Here is a 14,558-nt window from a genome sequence, read left to right as displayed (position 1 = left end):
ACTTGATCCTTGGAGCTGATGAAGCGAACCTCGAGTTGTCGAGATGCAACACGTTCCCTGACAAAGTGGTAATCAACCTCCACATGCTTCGTTCGTCGATGAAATATTGGGTTAGCTGACAAGTAGGTGGCGCCAATGTTATCACACCAGAGGCTAGGTGGTCGTCCTATAGAAATCCCGAGCTCTCGAAGTAGGACCTCAATCCAAATTATTTCAGCAGTGGCATTGGCAACAGCCTTATATTCAGCCTCAGTGCTTGAGCGAGAAACGGTTGGTTGTTTGCGAGAGCTCCAAGAGACAAGATTCCCACCAAGAAAGATAGCATATCCTCCAGTACTGCGTCGATCATCCGGGTCACCGGCCCAATCCGCATCAGAGAACGCACTCAACAATGAAGAGCCAGTTTTGGTGATACACAGACCCAGATCGGAAGTAGCATGAAGGTAACGCAAGATACGTTTGACAGCAGCCCAATGAACAGTAGTTGGTGCAGAGAGAAATTGACAGACACGATTGACACAAAATGAGATGTCCGGTCGAGTCAAGGACAGATATTGAAGAGCCCCAACAACGCTGCGATATCTAGTAGTGTCTTCAGCTGATAGGGGATCACCACCCTTTAAACACAACTTTTCACTAGGAAGCATAGGAGTTGGAACACCACAGGCGGTCAGCATATTTGTGCGCTGCAGAAAGTCGTAGATGTACTTGCGTTGAGTCAAGACAAGGCCTGTAGAGGTATGATGCACTTCAATACCTAGAAAATAGCTAAGAGTGCCAAGATCTTTTACCGCAAAATCCGAATGGAGTTGAGACAATAGGCGATCCGTGGTTGATGAAGAAGAACTGACAATGATAATGTCATCTACATAGATGAGAATATACATCTGGATGCCTGCTTTGTTGAATATAAATAGAGAGACATCAGCTTTAGAAGCATGAAACCCCAGCTGCAAAAGTGTACCACTGAGCCGAGAAAACCAAGCACGCGGAGCCTGTTTGAGTCCATAAAGGGACTTGTCCAACTTGCAAAGATAATTGGGATGATCAGGATCCTCAAAACCAGGCGGTTGTTTCATATAGACATCCTCATGAAGATGGCCGTGCAAGAAAGCATTTTGGATATCAATCTGCCGAAGAGACCACACACGAGAAACTGCAAGTGACAAGAGAACGCGAATTGATGTTGGTTTAACCACTGGGCTGAAGGTATCATCATAGTCAACACCATACTGTTGTTTGAAATCCTTGGCCACCAAGCGTGCTTTATACCGATCAATAGAGCCATCTGCTTTGTGTTTGACCTTAAAAATCCACTTGCAATCAATGACATTGACACCAGCATGCGGAGGAACAAGATGCCATGTCTTATTCTTGATAAGGGCCTGGAATTCATCAGTCATCGCTGAACGCCAAAGAGGGTTCTCCAGAGTTGTAATATGTGATGTAGGCTCAGCATCAGAAGACCGGATAGCAGAATACGTTACTGTTCCATCAGTGCGTATCTTCGGGCAGCGAATGTTATGACGTAGCCTCGTGCCGTACTGATGAGCAGGAGGATCAGGCACAGCAGCACCTGATTGGTTGATCACCGCAGGTAGTCCGGGCGGAACCGGGGCAAGCGCTGCAGTCGAGGTGGCGGCCGGGTCGTCAGGAGCAGGTGCTGTCCGCGCCGCAGGGGACACGGAATCGGGCGTTGTCGGCATGGCACGTGGGGAGGGCAGAGGGGATCCCGTTGCAGCTGTGTCCGTACCCAGTGCCAATTTCGAGGAACCGGTCGCGCCAGGAGATAAGGGCACCGATCCCGGAGATGGTTCCGGTGTCGCGACGCCAGGATCTTCTGTATCCAAACGATCTGCAGCCACAGAGTTAACAGGCAGCAAACTATGCATAGGGTTAATGTCCATATTAAAACTGCTACTATTCGGTAAAGTAGAAGAGCTAGAGGATGTCGGAGCAACGCCAGAAGAAGGATTAGTGGAAAATGGAAAGATTGACTCGTCAAATATGACGTCACGAGAGATGTAGACACGCCCGGAATCCATGTCGAGGCACTTGTAGCCTTTGTGCAGCGCACTATACCCCAAAAAGCAGTGGCGGACCTAGGATTTTTTCGTAGGGTAGGCATCCAAATTTTTAAGACTACAAATTCGGTAAAAGAGTATAAGATTTGACAAAAGTCAATACAATTTTGGTAATTCGGTATAATATTGTAAAGCTTATGCGGGTAGCTCCGAAGCAAAAACACTTCCTCGTCTACTAAAATTCCTACTGCTCCTGTAAGGCAAGCTTGCATAAATTTTGCTCGAGTTTTGAAGAGCTTTTAGCTCTTTTTTTTAACAGAAAGCTACAAGTTTTAGCCATGACCTTGCAAACGGCACTCCAGAAATCCACACAACTAGTAGTAGCTTACTACTGAATTAGAACATCAACCCACCGTCTCCACTCCAATAGGACCAAAAGGCACCCACACATGTGCACACACCTCAGAGTTATTTAGTCGAACACATGGTGAGCAAGCATGAGGAGCGACTACGGAGAGAACCAACTGACCTGCAGCTCGAGGAGGCAGGCGGGCGATGGGGAGGGGGGAGGGGCGAGCAAAAGGAGGGGATCTTGTCCCGGCGATCGGAGCTGAGACGGGGACGCGGATCAGGCGCGGTGTGCCTCGAGGAGCTCACGGAGATTCCCTTTAGCTGTCGTGCCTGGCTGCTTGGTGTCGGCGCCTGGTCCACCGGGCGTGATCGCCAACGCTGCCTGCCCACCACCACTCCCAGACATGGGGTTTGCTTGCTTGTCCGCTTCCTTCCCGGGTCCTGGCGGAGCCCCTCCTGCTGCTCGCCTTCCTCCTCAACCCGTGCGCCGGCGAGGGCGCAGGGGATGGCGACCGCCCGATGAGGAGCCCCGGATGGGAGAGCTGCGACAGCCGACAACGTTCCGGTCGCCCGGATGACGGCGACGACCGCCTTGCTTCAGCGCCCGCCCAGGCCAGCAATCGAGTGACGCGTTGGCGGCAGATCCTCGAGTCCACATTGGCGACCGATCGCATGACGCGTGAAACGAGGAGGCGCCGCCTCATCGAGTTGGCAAGGAAGATGGAAAGTCAAAACGTCTCACGCGAGCACAGGAGTACACCAGCCCAGCACGCGAGCACTAGTGGGCTTTTTGGTTTTTTTACAACCGAACCGGGCTTACTAATCGGACTTTTTGGGCTGGACCAGGGTAGTCCTGGGCCTACCAGGACTACCCTGTGGGTCCGCCCCTGCCAAAAAGACGCATGTTTTGGATCTAAAGGAAAGTTTTTGCTTGTTGTAGGGTCGGAGATGAGGCCAGCAAGCGCATCCGAAAATGCGCAGCATGGTGTAGTTTGGGGGAACTTTGAATAGACGTTCTAAAGGACATAAATGGTCAATGACTCGAGTTGGCATGCGATTAATGAGGTAAGTGGCTGTTAGGAAGGCTTCATCCCAGAATTTTATAGGCATAGAAGCGTGAGCTAAGAGCGCAAGACCGGTCTCTACTATGTGACGATGCTTTCATTCGGCCGAACCATTTTGTTGATGGGTATGAGGACAAGAGACGTGATGACTGATCCCTAGGGACCGGAAAAATTGATTATGTAGTTTCTGATATTCCCCACCCCAGTCTGATTGAACACACTTAATTTTGGTATTGAGGAGTCGTTCTACATGCGCCTGAAATTGCACAAATATGCGTTGGGCCTCAGTCCTATCCCGCATCAAATAGATCCAAGTGAATTTACTAAAGTCATCAATGAAACTTATGTAATACTTGTAACCACCAACAGATTGTGGGGCAGGACCCCATACATCAGAGAAGATAAGATCTAGTGGTGAAGTAGAACGATGAATGGCATTATTATAAGGAAGTTGATGACTTTTAGCTAATTGACAAGCAGTACAAACTGAAGACCCTGACTCCTTGACACACGGTAGACTATGAAGATGTAAAATAGACTTGACGACTTGGGTAGATGGGTGGCCGAACCGAGCATGCCACTGATCAGGACGCGCCTTAACACTCACGAGGGCTTGTTGTAGGGACTCAACATCGGATGGTTTAATGGGATAAAGGCCTGACTCACAGCTTCCTTCCAGGAGCAGCTGCCGCGTCGCTCGTTCCTTGATAAGAAAATAAGATGGATGAAATTCAAAAAAGACATTATTGTCACGGGAAAGTTTGTGAACGGATAAGAGATGTTTAGATATGTCAGGCACATGAAGAACATTGTTTAAAGTAAGAGGACGAGTAGCAGTATTAATAGAACAAGAACCGAGATGCATGATTTGCAAACCTGCTCCATTGCCGACTTGGACCTTGTCTGCACCATGGTATTGTTCACGAAGGGCAAGGCGATCTAGATCACTAGTAATGTGATCCGTAGCCCCTGTGTCACTATACCAGTTGGGATCAACTCGGTACGATGAAGTAGCAGCAACCGCAGCATATGGTTGTTCATCCTGATAGGATTCATCCATGCGATACCAGCATTTAACCGCCGTGTGGTTCCGCCGACCACAAATCTGACAGGGAGAGCGTGCAGAGCGAGCACCGGCAGGCGGCTGGTTGGGGGAGCCGCGCGACCGCCCTGGGAGAGGGCTGCCACGACCACGATTTCTGCCAGGAAAAGGACCACCGCGTCCACGATTCTGAGGAGAACCGCCACGGCCGGCGTAGTTGGCCGAGGTGCCAATGTTGAGACGAGTTTCAGCCTGATTGAGAAGTTGACGAGCTTCAAACGCCATGAGATAGGAGTACACATCATCCAGGGTGAGAGGCTCGCTCTTGGTGGTCATGGAAGTAACAAACGGGTCATAATCCGCACCAAGACCAGCCAAGAGGTAGGCAATGACTTCATCGTCACGGAGAGGAGCACCAGCAGCAGCGAGCTCGGAGGCGAGGCTTTTGATCTTGCGGAAGTAGTCGGCGGCAGAGAGATCTCTCTTTTTGGTGGTGGCGAGATCGATCCTGATCTGGACCGAACGAGCCCGTGTAGCAGAGGAGAACATGCGTTGGAGCGTGTCCCATGCCTCCTTGGAGGTCGTAGCAGAGACCACATCTTGGAGGATATCTTCAGTCAAGGAGGAGAGGAGGCCACTAAGGACCTGTTGATCTTGATCATACCACCGGTCGTATACCGGATTGGGCACGAGCTCGGCGCCTGCATCAGTCGACGATGCGACTTGTTTTGGCGGCGCGGTCGTGGATCCGTCTATGAAGCCCATAAGCTTCGCACTCTGTAGGTACGGGAGGAGCTGGGCGCGCCAAAGAAGATAGTTGGTTTTGGAGAGGCGAATGGTGACGGCATGGTGCAGGGGAATTGGTGCAAACGTTGTAGATGAGGAGGAGCTGGATATGGCGGCGGCGGTGGTGGAGGAGGAGGAAGAAGATGAGGTAGACGACATCTTCAGAAAAAGTTTTGTGGCTCTGATACCATGTAAATGTGATTGGCGCAGGATGGCCACAATGGGCCGTGATCTTTGATATATATATAGGAGCATACAATGGGATGTTTACAACCGTGGAGTGCACGGTAAGTCAGGAGGCGCAGGTCCAAGAATAGAGATATACTTCTATGTTTAGAGATAGACTTCTATGTTTAACAGACCTATCACTATTATCATTACTAACGGATCATGTTACGATCATTAGTGACAGTTCTATATTTAGTCCCGATCAGAAGGGACGTTAGTGACGCGTCCTTATTGGACCCATCACTAATAGGATATTAGTGACATGTGTTAAACAGCTGTCACTAATATGGTGTCTCATTTGCTGGTTTCTTACGTAATAGAAATTATCAAACAACGGTAATCATACTAACAATCTTGCATGTACTGTAATTGGATTTCTAATGCTTTATTTTATTGGGAGAATCAGGGAAATGCCATCACAAAAGAGCTCAAGTTGGATAATACCATCGCAAAAGTTGTGGGTTGGGAAATGCCATCGCAAAAGGGACATGTACTGGAAACTAATAACGTCATTCAGTTTATTGTCCAGGAGGCCCGTTAGAGCTTGAACACGTGTGAGAAAACTAATGAATTGGCAATTTTACCCCTGATAGCACGCCCCATTCCTTCCTCCGCCCTCCTGAACCCAAGCCACCGCACGCCCCGTTTCTTCCTCCGCCCTCCTGAACCCAAGTCATTGCACGCCCCGTTTCTTCCTCCGCCCTCCTGAACCCAAGCCGTTGCACCCCCTTCCTTCCTCCTCCCTGCTGAAACCAAGCTGCCTCCTACCGCCACTCAATCCCCACACTGCACCTTGCCCCTTCCTGGTTGCGCTCACTGTTCTTTTGCATGGCTGTCGGCACAGATAGTCACACACAGCTTCAAATAGCATCAACTGAGTTGAATGGGCTAGCGTATCTCATGGGGAAGCTTAACAAGCCGGACCCTAACCGGGCCATGCCTAGGCATACCCATGTCGGTCCAGCCCATTAGGCCCACTTAGCCAGCTCTACATCTGACAACATACACAAATTTATATGGTCAATATGAGCAAGTTCCTAGTAAAAAAAATTCTTCTCTCTAGCGTTAGTGCACCATCCAAGCAAACTATATGTAGCTTTGCCCCCTGGCAGTAGGTGTCCACAAGGAGCCACAAAAATTCCTCACGCACAACGTGCTCGCCTTCTCGGATGCCATGACTTCATTGCTCATCGGTTACGGAAGGGAAGGAGGCTACAGTGTCAAAGTGTCAGAGTTAATGGGAGACGGGCCCGATGGTGGCGGCGTCAGAGTCAGTAGGAAGGGGAAGAGCTGATGGAGGCAATGAGCCGCTCGGCTGTCCATGTTCTGATCAATGCCAGATGAGGTGATGAAAATAGAGGTGATGTGGCACAACTTGAAAGCAGAGAAATAGTGATTAATAACACTTAATGAGTTACATCTATATAAGATATATATATTCATTCATTAGGAAATTTTATGCGACATCGTTTTTGGTTACTGGTTACGTAGAACTGAATAATGTTCATAATTATACCATAATTACTCTTGTTCATTCTTCCTGGGTCCGCACATTCTATTTCACAAGTGTCTGGCTGAAACAGCAAGGCCACGAAACAATAATTGAGATGACACGAAATTTTACTCTACGGTTTCAGATCGCCAAACGATACGATCCTGAATTTTGGAGCAAATCATTGCAGTTAGGGCAATAGAGGGCCAACCTCCACATCGTTCAAGCAAACTACTTAAACCTATTAAAGAAAGTCCATAAGAAATCTGGGATTCCTCTAGAAATTACAAAACATGGATTCTCATACTGACAATATCGCAGGGAAAATTCGGTACTTGTATCATCTTTCTAATGTTTATTTTGTTCTACATGAGCTCAGCTCTCAGTCCTAGTCCACAATATACAGGCGAGGCCAATATCTGATAAGAATTAGAATGTGTTCCTTTCATATGACACCATATAATACATGTACAATCATTATACATTGGCATCAACCTTGAATGGCACGCCAATTTCTCGAAGGCTTGTAGCACCTCAAATGCAAGATACCTTCTTTTGTGTATTTACTCTAGCCAAATTCTCTGAAACCACCCGAGTTAAATTTTGATCCTCAAATCTAATGTCAAGACTGAACCTGGGACAATGTCCATGATACCCATTAGAAACTGCATGGATTAACCAAAGTCGTAGGTGACATCATGAGGAACACTTTAAGAAAAATAAGACATGCTCGATAGCTAATTCAACTCAAGCAGTCAATGTACAATACAAGAACAGGAATCAGTGCACATACTTGGGATCCAGGGTTATTCTCTGAATTTCTCTGACAGCAGAACTTGCTGCATATAAAGAGATCTTTCTGATCTGTATCGTTGATGATGGAACTCGTGAGGTTTTCATTTTGTTTCAGATGGTAAGCATTATGTATGAACTAATTGTTCGCCACATCATGACGTACCTCAAGCATCTTCAGTTTTGCAGCATGACCATTTGGCAGGCAGCGGATTTCTTGGGCCATCCGGACTGACTCTGGCAAACTCTCCGGTGACAAAAAATCAAGGGCCAATTGGACCGTAGACTGAACCATTTCAATAGAACAGAAGATAATGTAAACTACATTCGCAGATGAAGTACTTACTAGTTCAAACAATCACAGATGTATAGAAGATAACAGCACTAGTATAGCTGTCCAAGATAGTGCAGAATATGTTCTAATGGGGAACAGAATTCATCTGATCAACTAAAAATTGTACTCCAAATAAGCACAACAGATGAGAGCAAACAAGTACAATTCAATCTATATTGCAAAATGAGCTCAAATGAATAACTAAAAAAGTTGGAAGCAAAATCTTAGTTTGACTGAAAATACAGCTCCTTCAACATACGGTACCATTCGGTAACTCTCTTGACCTATTTCTAAGCACTGCTGCTACTAGTTTTTTTTCCCCTTTCGGTTTTAAGTTCTCTAGTATGTACACATGCAAATAACCAGATTTATTGCCTAAATGCAAACAAGGGGAAAATGCCACATATGAGTCCTGTAATTTCGTTCTGTTCCACAAAGTGATTGCCCAAATGGGCATAAGCAAGCATTCATTATTCAAAGAACCTCTTAGAAAAGCTTTGTTCATACTGAAATTGGAAGTGCAAGCATACTCTATTATAAGGAATTCATGAGACCCAAAAAGAGCAATTTCATCCCTAATATGACCTATATTTAAGGTTGCACATTCTGAATTTTCACTTCTCAAGAAAATAAGAGCCAAAAATTTCAGTACAAAAAGGGCAAATATGTGGGGAAGATGCATCACCTGGAGATTTTTCACTTGGAAAGGACAGCCAGCTGGAATAAAAACAGCCTCACTGACATGTTGTCGGAATGTCCAGGGTTCAATTCCTGAAAGAGCATCCAAATGGAAGTCCCCATGAGGTAACTCACATGCAAATGATAAGATGGACCTAAATTACAAATTTACAATAGTATTACTTCTAAGAGAGATTAGTAGCATACTGCATGCCTCATCAAAAGCATGTAACATGCAGATTAAAATGTCATATTGGGACTCCTAAGAAGGATGTCCAGGAAGCAGATATTTGGTTGCTCTCTTTGTGCAAATTCGGTGGTGTGTTTCATTGACAGCAAATTAGTGATTCACTGAGAATCTGAATAGTCTATTGTCCGCAGCAAGCCCATAATCAGCTTGATGCAGTTTTGCGAAGAATTATGCAGGGTAAGATAGAGAAGTTGGTGAAGTGACTACGTGAATAAGATGCTATGGTGAAAAATGCATTATATATTTGGTGCCATAATTATAATGGCAGTCAGCAAGTCCACAACTAACACATCATATATTTCCAATTTTGGAAATGAAAAACAATAATCCTCTCTAGTGCTTAGTACTCACCAAATTGGTCCTTCAATTTCTTCTTGTGATAATTGTTGAGATATACAACTTGATCGTAAATATGATGCTTAACCTGCATTGAAAATATAGTATCTTGAAACACCTTTGACAAAGATATTTCAGAATATTTTGACATAGAGAGGAAATGAGTCATTACAGAGGGCACTTCTTGACTACTAGCTGCTAGCTCTTTCCGGTAAGCAGCTAAATATTCATTCAGCTTTGGAAGATCCTGCCTGCGGAATACATCCCAGAGAGCACCAGCCTGAGATCTTTCTAAACTGTTAGTTTTTGACTCCTCGCAATGTGGTGAACTAGGCAAGTCAGCAGAAGAGCCTTCGGAATCTCTGCAAACCTTAACATCTAAGAACTTCTCTGGCGATCCCAACATTGAAACATGCCCTTTCTCATGAGACTTGGAAATTGTATGTTCAGGTGCTTGTATCCCCATATCCAGGTTCAAATTTCGAACAGGAGCATGTGCATTTACAGTTCCATTAGCAATCCTTTCAGATCGCTCAGGTTGTAGCATCTTGGGACATGGATCGTGCACTTCAGCTGTATGCATTAACATGTGAACCTACACAAGGAAACCGGTAGCATTAGCAAGCTGTTCAATAACATGGGAAAACAAATACTCACACCCAATAAATGACTAGAAATTTGAAATGAAAACTGAGTAAGACCAAACTCACCACATCGCCCATGTTAATCCTTAGATTCATCACTGAATCACTTTTACCAAGATCTTGACGACTTCCATATGCAACTAGCAGCTTCATCCCTGCTTCAGGCGGCAGGGCATCTGGGGGTAATTTGGCAGCAAGATTTAGGAAACCCCATCTAGGATGAATAAAATCAACTAACGGAAAATTGACAATAAATTCTGGTCTTTGGCACAACAGAAACTCCTCTAAGACACCAGGCAGGGGCCACTCTTTCAACTTTAGCATCAACAAGTGGCCATCTTCCCCCTTGCTGCCATCTGAATAACCTTTGATAAATTCGTTGAGCTCAATATCCACCTGAACAAATGTAGCAAGGCAGGGTACATTAATTTGAGGATGGTGACATTACATTTCTAGCTACAGAAGTTTCCCACTTCTTCACTTTCCCAATTTTTCCACGTCTCTAAACTCCAAAATAGCAATGTATTATTCACTTCCACAATTTGAGGATGGTCAAAATATGTTTCTAAAGTTGATATAATACAAAAAAAGCATGTATTCTTTTTGGCAAAAATATACTTCTTACAGTTGTCAAACTCAAACAGACCATAAGTAGCAACGTAAGTTATAGAATGGCACTTGTGAATCTCAACAGAGGTCAAAATGGTTCCAAATAGAAAGACGGCAAGTTTTGTTCAGATAGGTGAAGCAGCTACTAACATTCTTTTCTTACCTCTGACTGGCTTGAGCAGTCCACAGCTTTGACAATGACATCTTCATCCATTTTTTCATCCATGATTTCCTGGATACCTCTCCAAATACTTAGCGGGTCCCAGCTTGATGACAGAGAAGGCTCAAATGATTTCCTGATCACAATAGGCTCCCCCTTTACCCAATGCTTACGAAAATGAATTATACCTTCATATTTTAAGTCATTCAATACAGGAGAGTACACATGATTCCCATAAATATCATCACTGCTCGAGCACTTTGAGAGACCAAAGTTTCGCTGACCAGTTAACTCCAATCTTCTGCCATCATTGCAGGACAAACATCCATCCTCCAGGTCATGTACTTTGCAACCATTGACCATTTCTTCGGAACTTTTTACAAGCTTAGCGATCCAATTTATTTTGAATATTCGCCTTAATACCAACTTTGAGGATCCACAACCACCAGCCTCATGGGGCCCACAAGTGATGCTGCCATTATTGTTGGCTCTCCATGTAGGGAATAAAGATCGAATGCCATTAAGATCTATTGGACATGAGAATGACTTATCATGTACACTTCCTGCATATGGATCCAATCTTGCTCTTTTACTAAAAGAATCTTTACTTCTATCTTCTGCATGGCCTTCAGTATACTCTCCTCTTGCAACATTGGCTCGAGAACGCCTTATGTCTCGACAACAGTCAAGACATAAATCATACAAACATTTTGGGCAGTGTCGGTGATAATCAAACACCGGCACTTTGCAAAAGTCGCTGCAGAATTAGGACAAATTTTAGGCTATCAGTGCGGCTTATTATATAGCAGGAATGAGAAAGTTCCAATGACAAAGTAAGAAGAAACAGACGAAAGAACACAAAAACCATACCAGCACATTTGCTCATCAGAATTTACCTTCGCTCTGAGGATATCTGTCTTTGGTCCTATCACAAAGAATATGTTACAACAATGTCAGAGGCACTCTAAGCTTCAGATGGAAACAGCACATAAGAAGGTAAGGGGGGAAACTGGAGTACCAGAACATCTTGTTTCAACACCTATTTCAAAGCATTGGTCAGAATAAATCTGCTTTAGTACCGGAAGAACATACACCAAAAGGCTATGAAGATATCTCAACTTATCTACAACTGATATTTCCTGCACCCTAGCCTTTAGGACAAAACATATGTTACGTTTAGGACAAGTTAGTACAACATAAGCCATAAGGTCAAATATATGGCAACTGAAATGGAAGAAAGAACTCAACAGAGGTTACGTACCTTAATTAAGTTGTCTCCTTGTAAGCAAACTCTGCAATTACAAATGCCACGGCATGCTGGACAAACTTTTTGAACATCATCTACTGGAATGTCAGAGTACCTACATTATATTTAAATTAGTCCAGCAATAAAAGGCATGTAGTGTGGAAGCCTCCAAAATAATCTTGGACCATTCTTTTGAAACACACTGTTTTTTTTTAATAAATCCATAATATTATGAAAGTAGTTTTCCAGACAGATTTAGCCATACCATAGTCATATGACCAATCTAAACAGTCCCAACTAATTAAGATGTTGGCCAAAAAATGGTTTGAATTTGACTCCCATTGATACACTTTTTTTGTGACTGCAGGGAGTACTTTGTACTCCATCCGGTCAAAAATACTTGACATTTTGGACATGGAACGGTCTTCGATGCACACTTTTGACCACTATTTTCGACTGGAATATATTTATAAAGCCCAATAAGTTTATGACGGGTCATAAATACATTCATAATCAATGGGAGACTTAAACTGTAAGCCAAAATAGCAGTATGAAAATACCTGATTGCTGGAATCAATGACTAAAACTGTTTGAACTAACACCAAATAAGGATGAAACAAAATACACAAACAGTTCTTGAGACCATCTTCAACTCAAGTTGTCATAAAATGTTCTTGGGATCATCCTAGTTCCACCCCAAACAACATACACCTAACTATACTACTCAAACGTTCTGCTACTTTATGAGAAGATTGTGTCTGTTGGGCCTGAAGTTGTGGGTTGTTGCTTTTGCAGTTGACGGTCTAGAATGAGGTAACAGCAAATTTTGCCTTTAAAAAAAGGCCAACCAAGAGGCTATGCTACTGGAACGAATAAGACAGTGAGTAGTTAAATTTCTTCCATTTTGGCCATATGTTAGAATAAGAATGCTCCAAAATAGTTCATATTTTTTATAGTTTCAAACACAAGTACTTTTGATTAGAAGTTAATCTGGGTGCACTGCAATGTAATGCCCAACACTAATTGTCTAGCAACAGTGAATTCACAAGGAAAATATTATTTCAGAATGGTCACAGAGATCAAGCTGCACATCTAGTCGACTCTGCTGCAATTTTCTAAAAACGTTTAAAATAGCCGCCACTCAAGTCACTATGTGCGCTTCTTATACTAGTTTATAAGTAAACTGATTAGTGATACATTGCGGGGGGCAACATACCATCTCGATATGCAGTCGGCGCAGTACCCTCTCCTGTCGCAGCTGACACACCAAATGGCATTCCCAACCTTCCGGCACTGGTGGCAACTTGTCAAACCCACCACACCACCGGCAGGCAGCCGCTCCGAGCCTCTCCCGACCAGCTCCTGCCATCACAGGCACCAATCAACATGAGCACAGCAGCTAGAAAACCCAACATAGCGTGAAGATAACGCGAGGCGATGCACCCCAAGGGGGAGACCAAACTCACCGCCGCGGTGCGCACCCCGGCAGCATTGCCTAGGGGCAAACCGTCGTACACCACCCTCCGCGCCAGCGCCGGCACCGGCTCCGCCACGTACACCGTTTCCCCGGCGACCCTGCCGTACAGGGGCCTCGCGATCGCCATGGCCACCGGCGCTGGCGGGTCCGCGTCGGGGTCCGAGTCCGCGCCGCCGCCGGCGTGGAGGCGGGCGGCGTAGGGGAGGGGGAAGGCGGAGGAGCCGGCGCCGGAGGACCTCCGGAGCGTGGCGCGGAGCGCGGAGGACGCGGAACGCTTCTTGGCCTGGACGTAGTGCTTCTCGCAGACGGTCTTGTCGGGCATGGAGGGCGCGCTGCAGCGCCACTGCTTGCCGTCGGAGCGCTTGCACCGGAGCTCCTCCGGCACGGCCGCCATCCCGGCCGCCCCCGACGCCGGCGCCGGTCACCGCGGCGCCACAGCGGATTGCCGGCCGCGGGGGGATCTAGGGTTTGGGGGGCGGAGAGGAAGGGGGTAAAGCGTAACGGTGGTGGTGGCGGTGGTGGTAGAGTTCGGGTTTAAGTGGAGGTTGGGCTTGCGGGGGCTGTAATTTGGGGGATTCGTGCGCACTGCGATGGGGTGGGCTGCGCTGCAAGTCTCCATCCATCTCTCTCTCCTGCAGTCCTGCTGCTGTGCGATGCTAGGCTTGGCTGGGGAGTAACTTCCCTTCCTATTCCGTGGTGGGTGCCTGCGTGAGCGCTGCACCTGCACAGCGCAGGTCACACAGCTCACAGGGGGAGCGCGTGAGCCCTGGGCAGCGGGGAGGGAGTTGGGGGAGAGAAAGCCAATGGGCGACGCGGTGCGGAGTTACCGGGCTGCCCCTGAGCTCTGATTGATTGCACGGGTCGGGAGCTTTGGGCACATTGGACGGAGTTGGAAGGTCGCAAGGGAGAGGCGGGGCCCGCGGGAAGAGTGATGCAGATTGCAGGCAGCCTGTGGTGGGTTTGGGGACTTTTCCGGGTTCGGGCGTTGACTTGGATGATGGGAGAGAGAGGTAGCAGAAAACGAATGGAGAGTGCGCGGTCGCGC

The 14,558-nt window shown here is 46.3% G+C and overlaps 1 protein-coding gene and 1 non-coding gene across 3 annotated transcripts; both read right to left on the bottom strand.

Annotated features, from left to right (window-relative positions):
- Positions 1-4,752: 4,752 nt before the first annotated feature.
- Positions 4,753-4,892, bottom strand: LOC133913910 (small nucleolar RNA Z247). Its single transcript, XR_009909145.1, has one exon. It is a non-coding gene; the product is annotated as a small nucleolar RNA Z247 (small nucleolar RNA).
- A 2,252-nt stretch (positions 4,893-7,144) lies between these two features.
- LOC133912501 (E3 ubiquitin-protein ligase JMJ24) lies at positions 7,145-14,351 on the bottom strand. 2 transcript variants are annotated; one of them, XM_062355270.1, is made up of 13 exons: positions 13,503-14,348; positions 13,253-13,398; positions 12,052-12,151; positions 11,809-11,941; positions 11,661-11,715; positions 10,794-11,547; positions 10,088-10,417; positions 9,550-9,972; positions 9,393-9,465; positions 8,799-8,884; positions 7,946-8,065; positions 7,781-7,851; positions 7,145-7,621 (listed from the first exon to the last, which is right to left on the bottom strand). In XM_062355270.1, the coding sequence occupies exons 1-13, from the start codon at positions 13,905-13,907 to the stop codon at positions 7,522-7,524; spliced, it is 2,796 nt and encodes a 931-aa protein (XP_062211254.1). In that variant the 5' UTR covers positions 13,908-14,348; the 3' UTR covers positions 7,145-7,521. The 2 variants fall into 2 exon arrangements, with proteins under 2 accessions (XP_062211254.1, XP_062211253.1); XM_062355269.1 differs by having other exon boundaries at positions 9,393-9,972; positions 13,503-14,351.
- Positions 14,352-14,558: the final 207 nt, after the last annotated feature.

Source organism: Phragmites australis, chromosome 3, assembly GCF_958298935.1.
Source record: "Phragmites australis chromosome 3, lpPhrAust1.1, whole genome shotgun sequence".
In the NCBI taxonomy this organism is placed as follows: Eukaryota; Viridiplantae; Streptophyta; class Magnoliopsida; order Poales; family Poaceae; genus Phragmites; species Phragmites australis.
The sequence above is the reverse complement of the archived record's forward strand: the minus strand, read 5'-3'. Positions and strand labels throughout refer to the sequence as shown.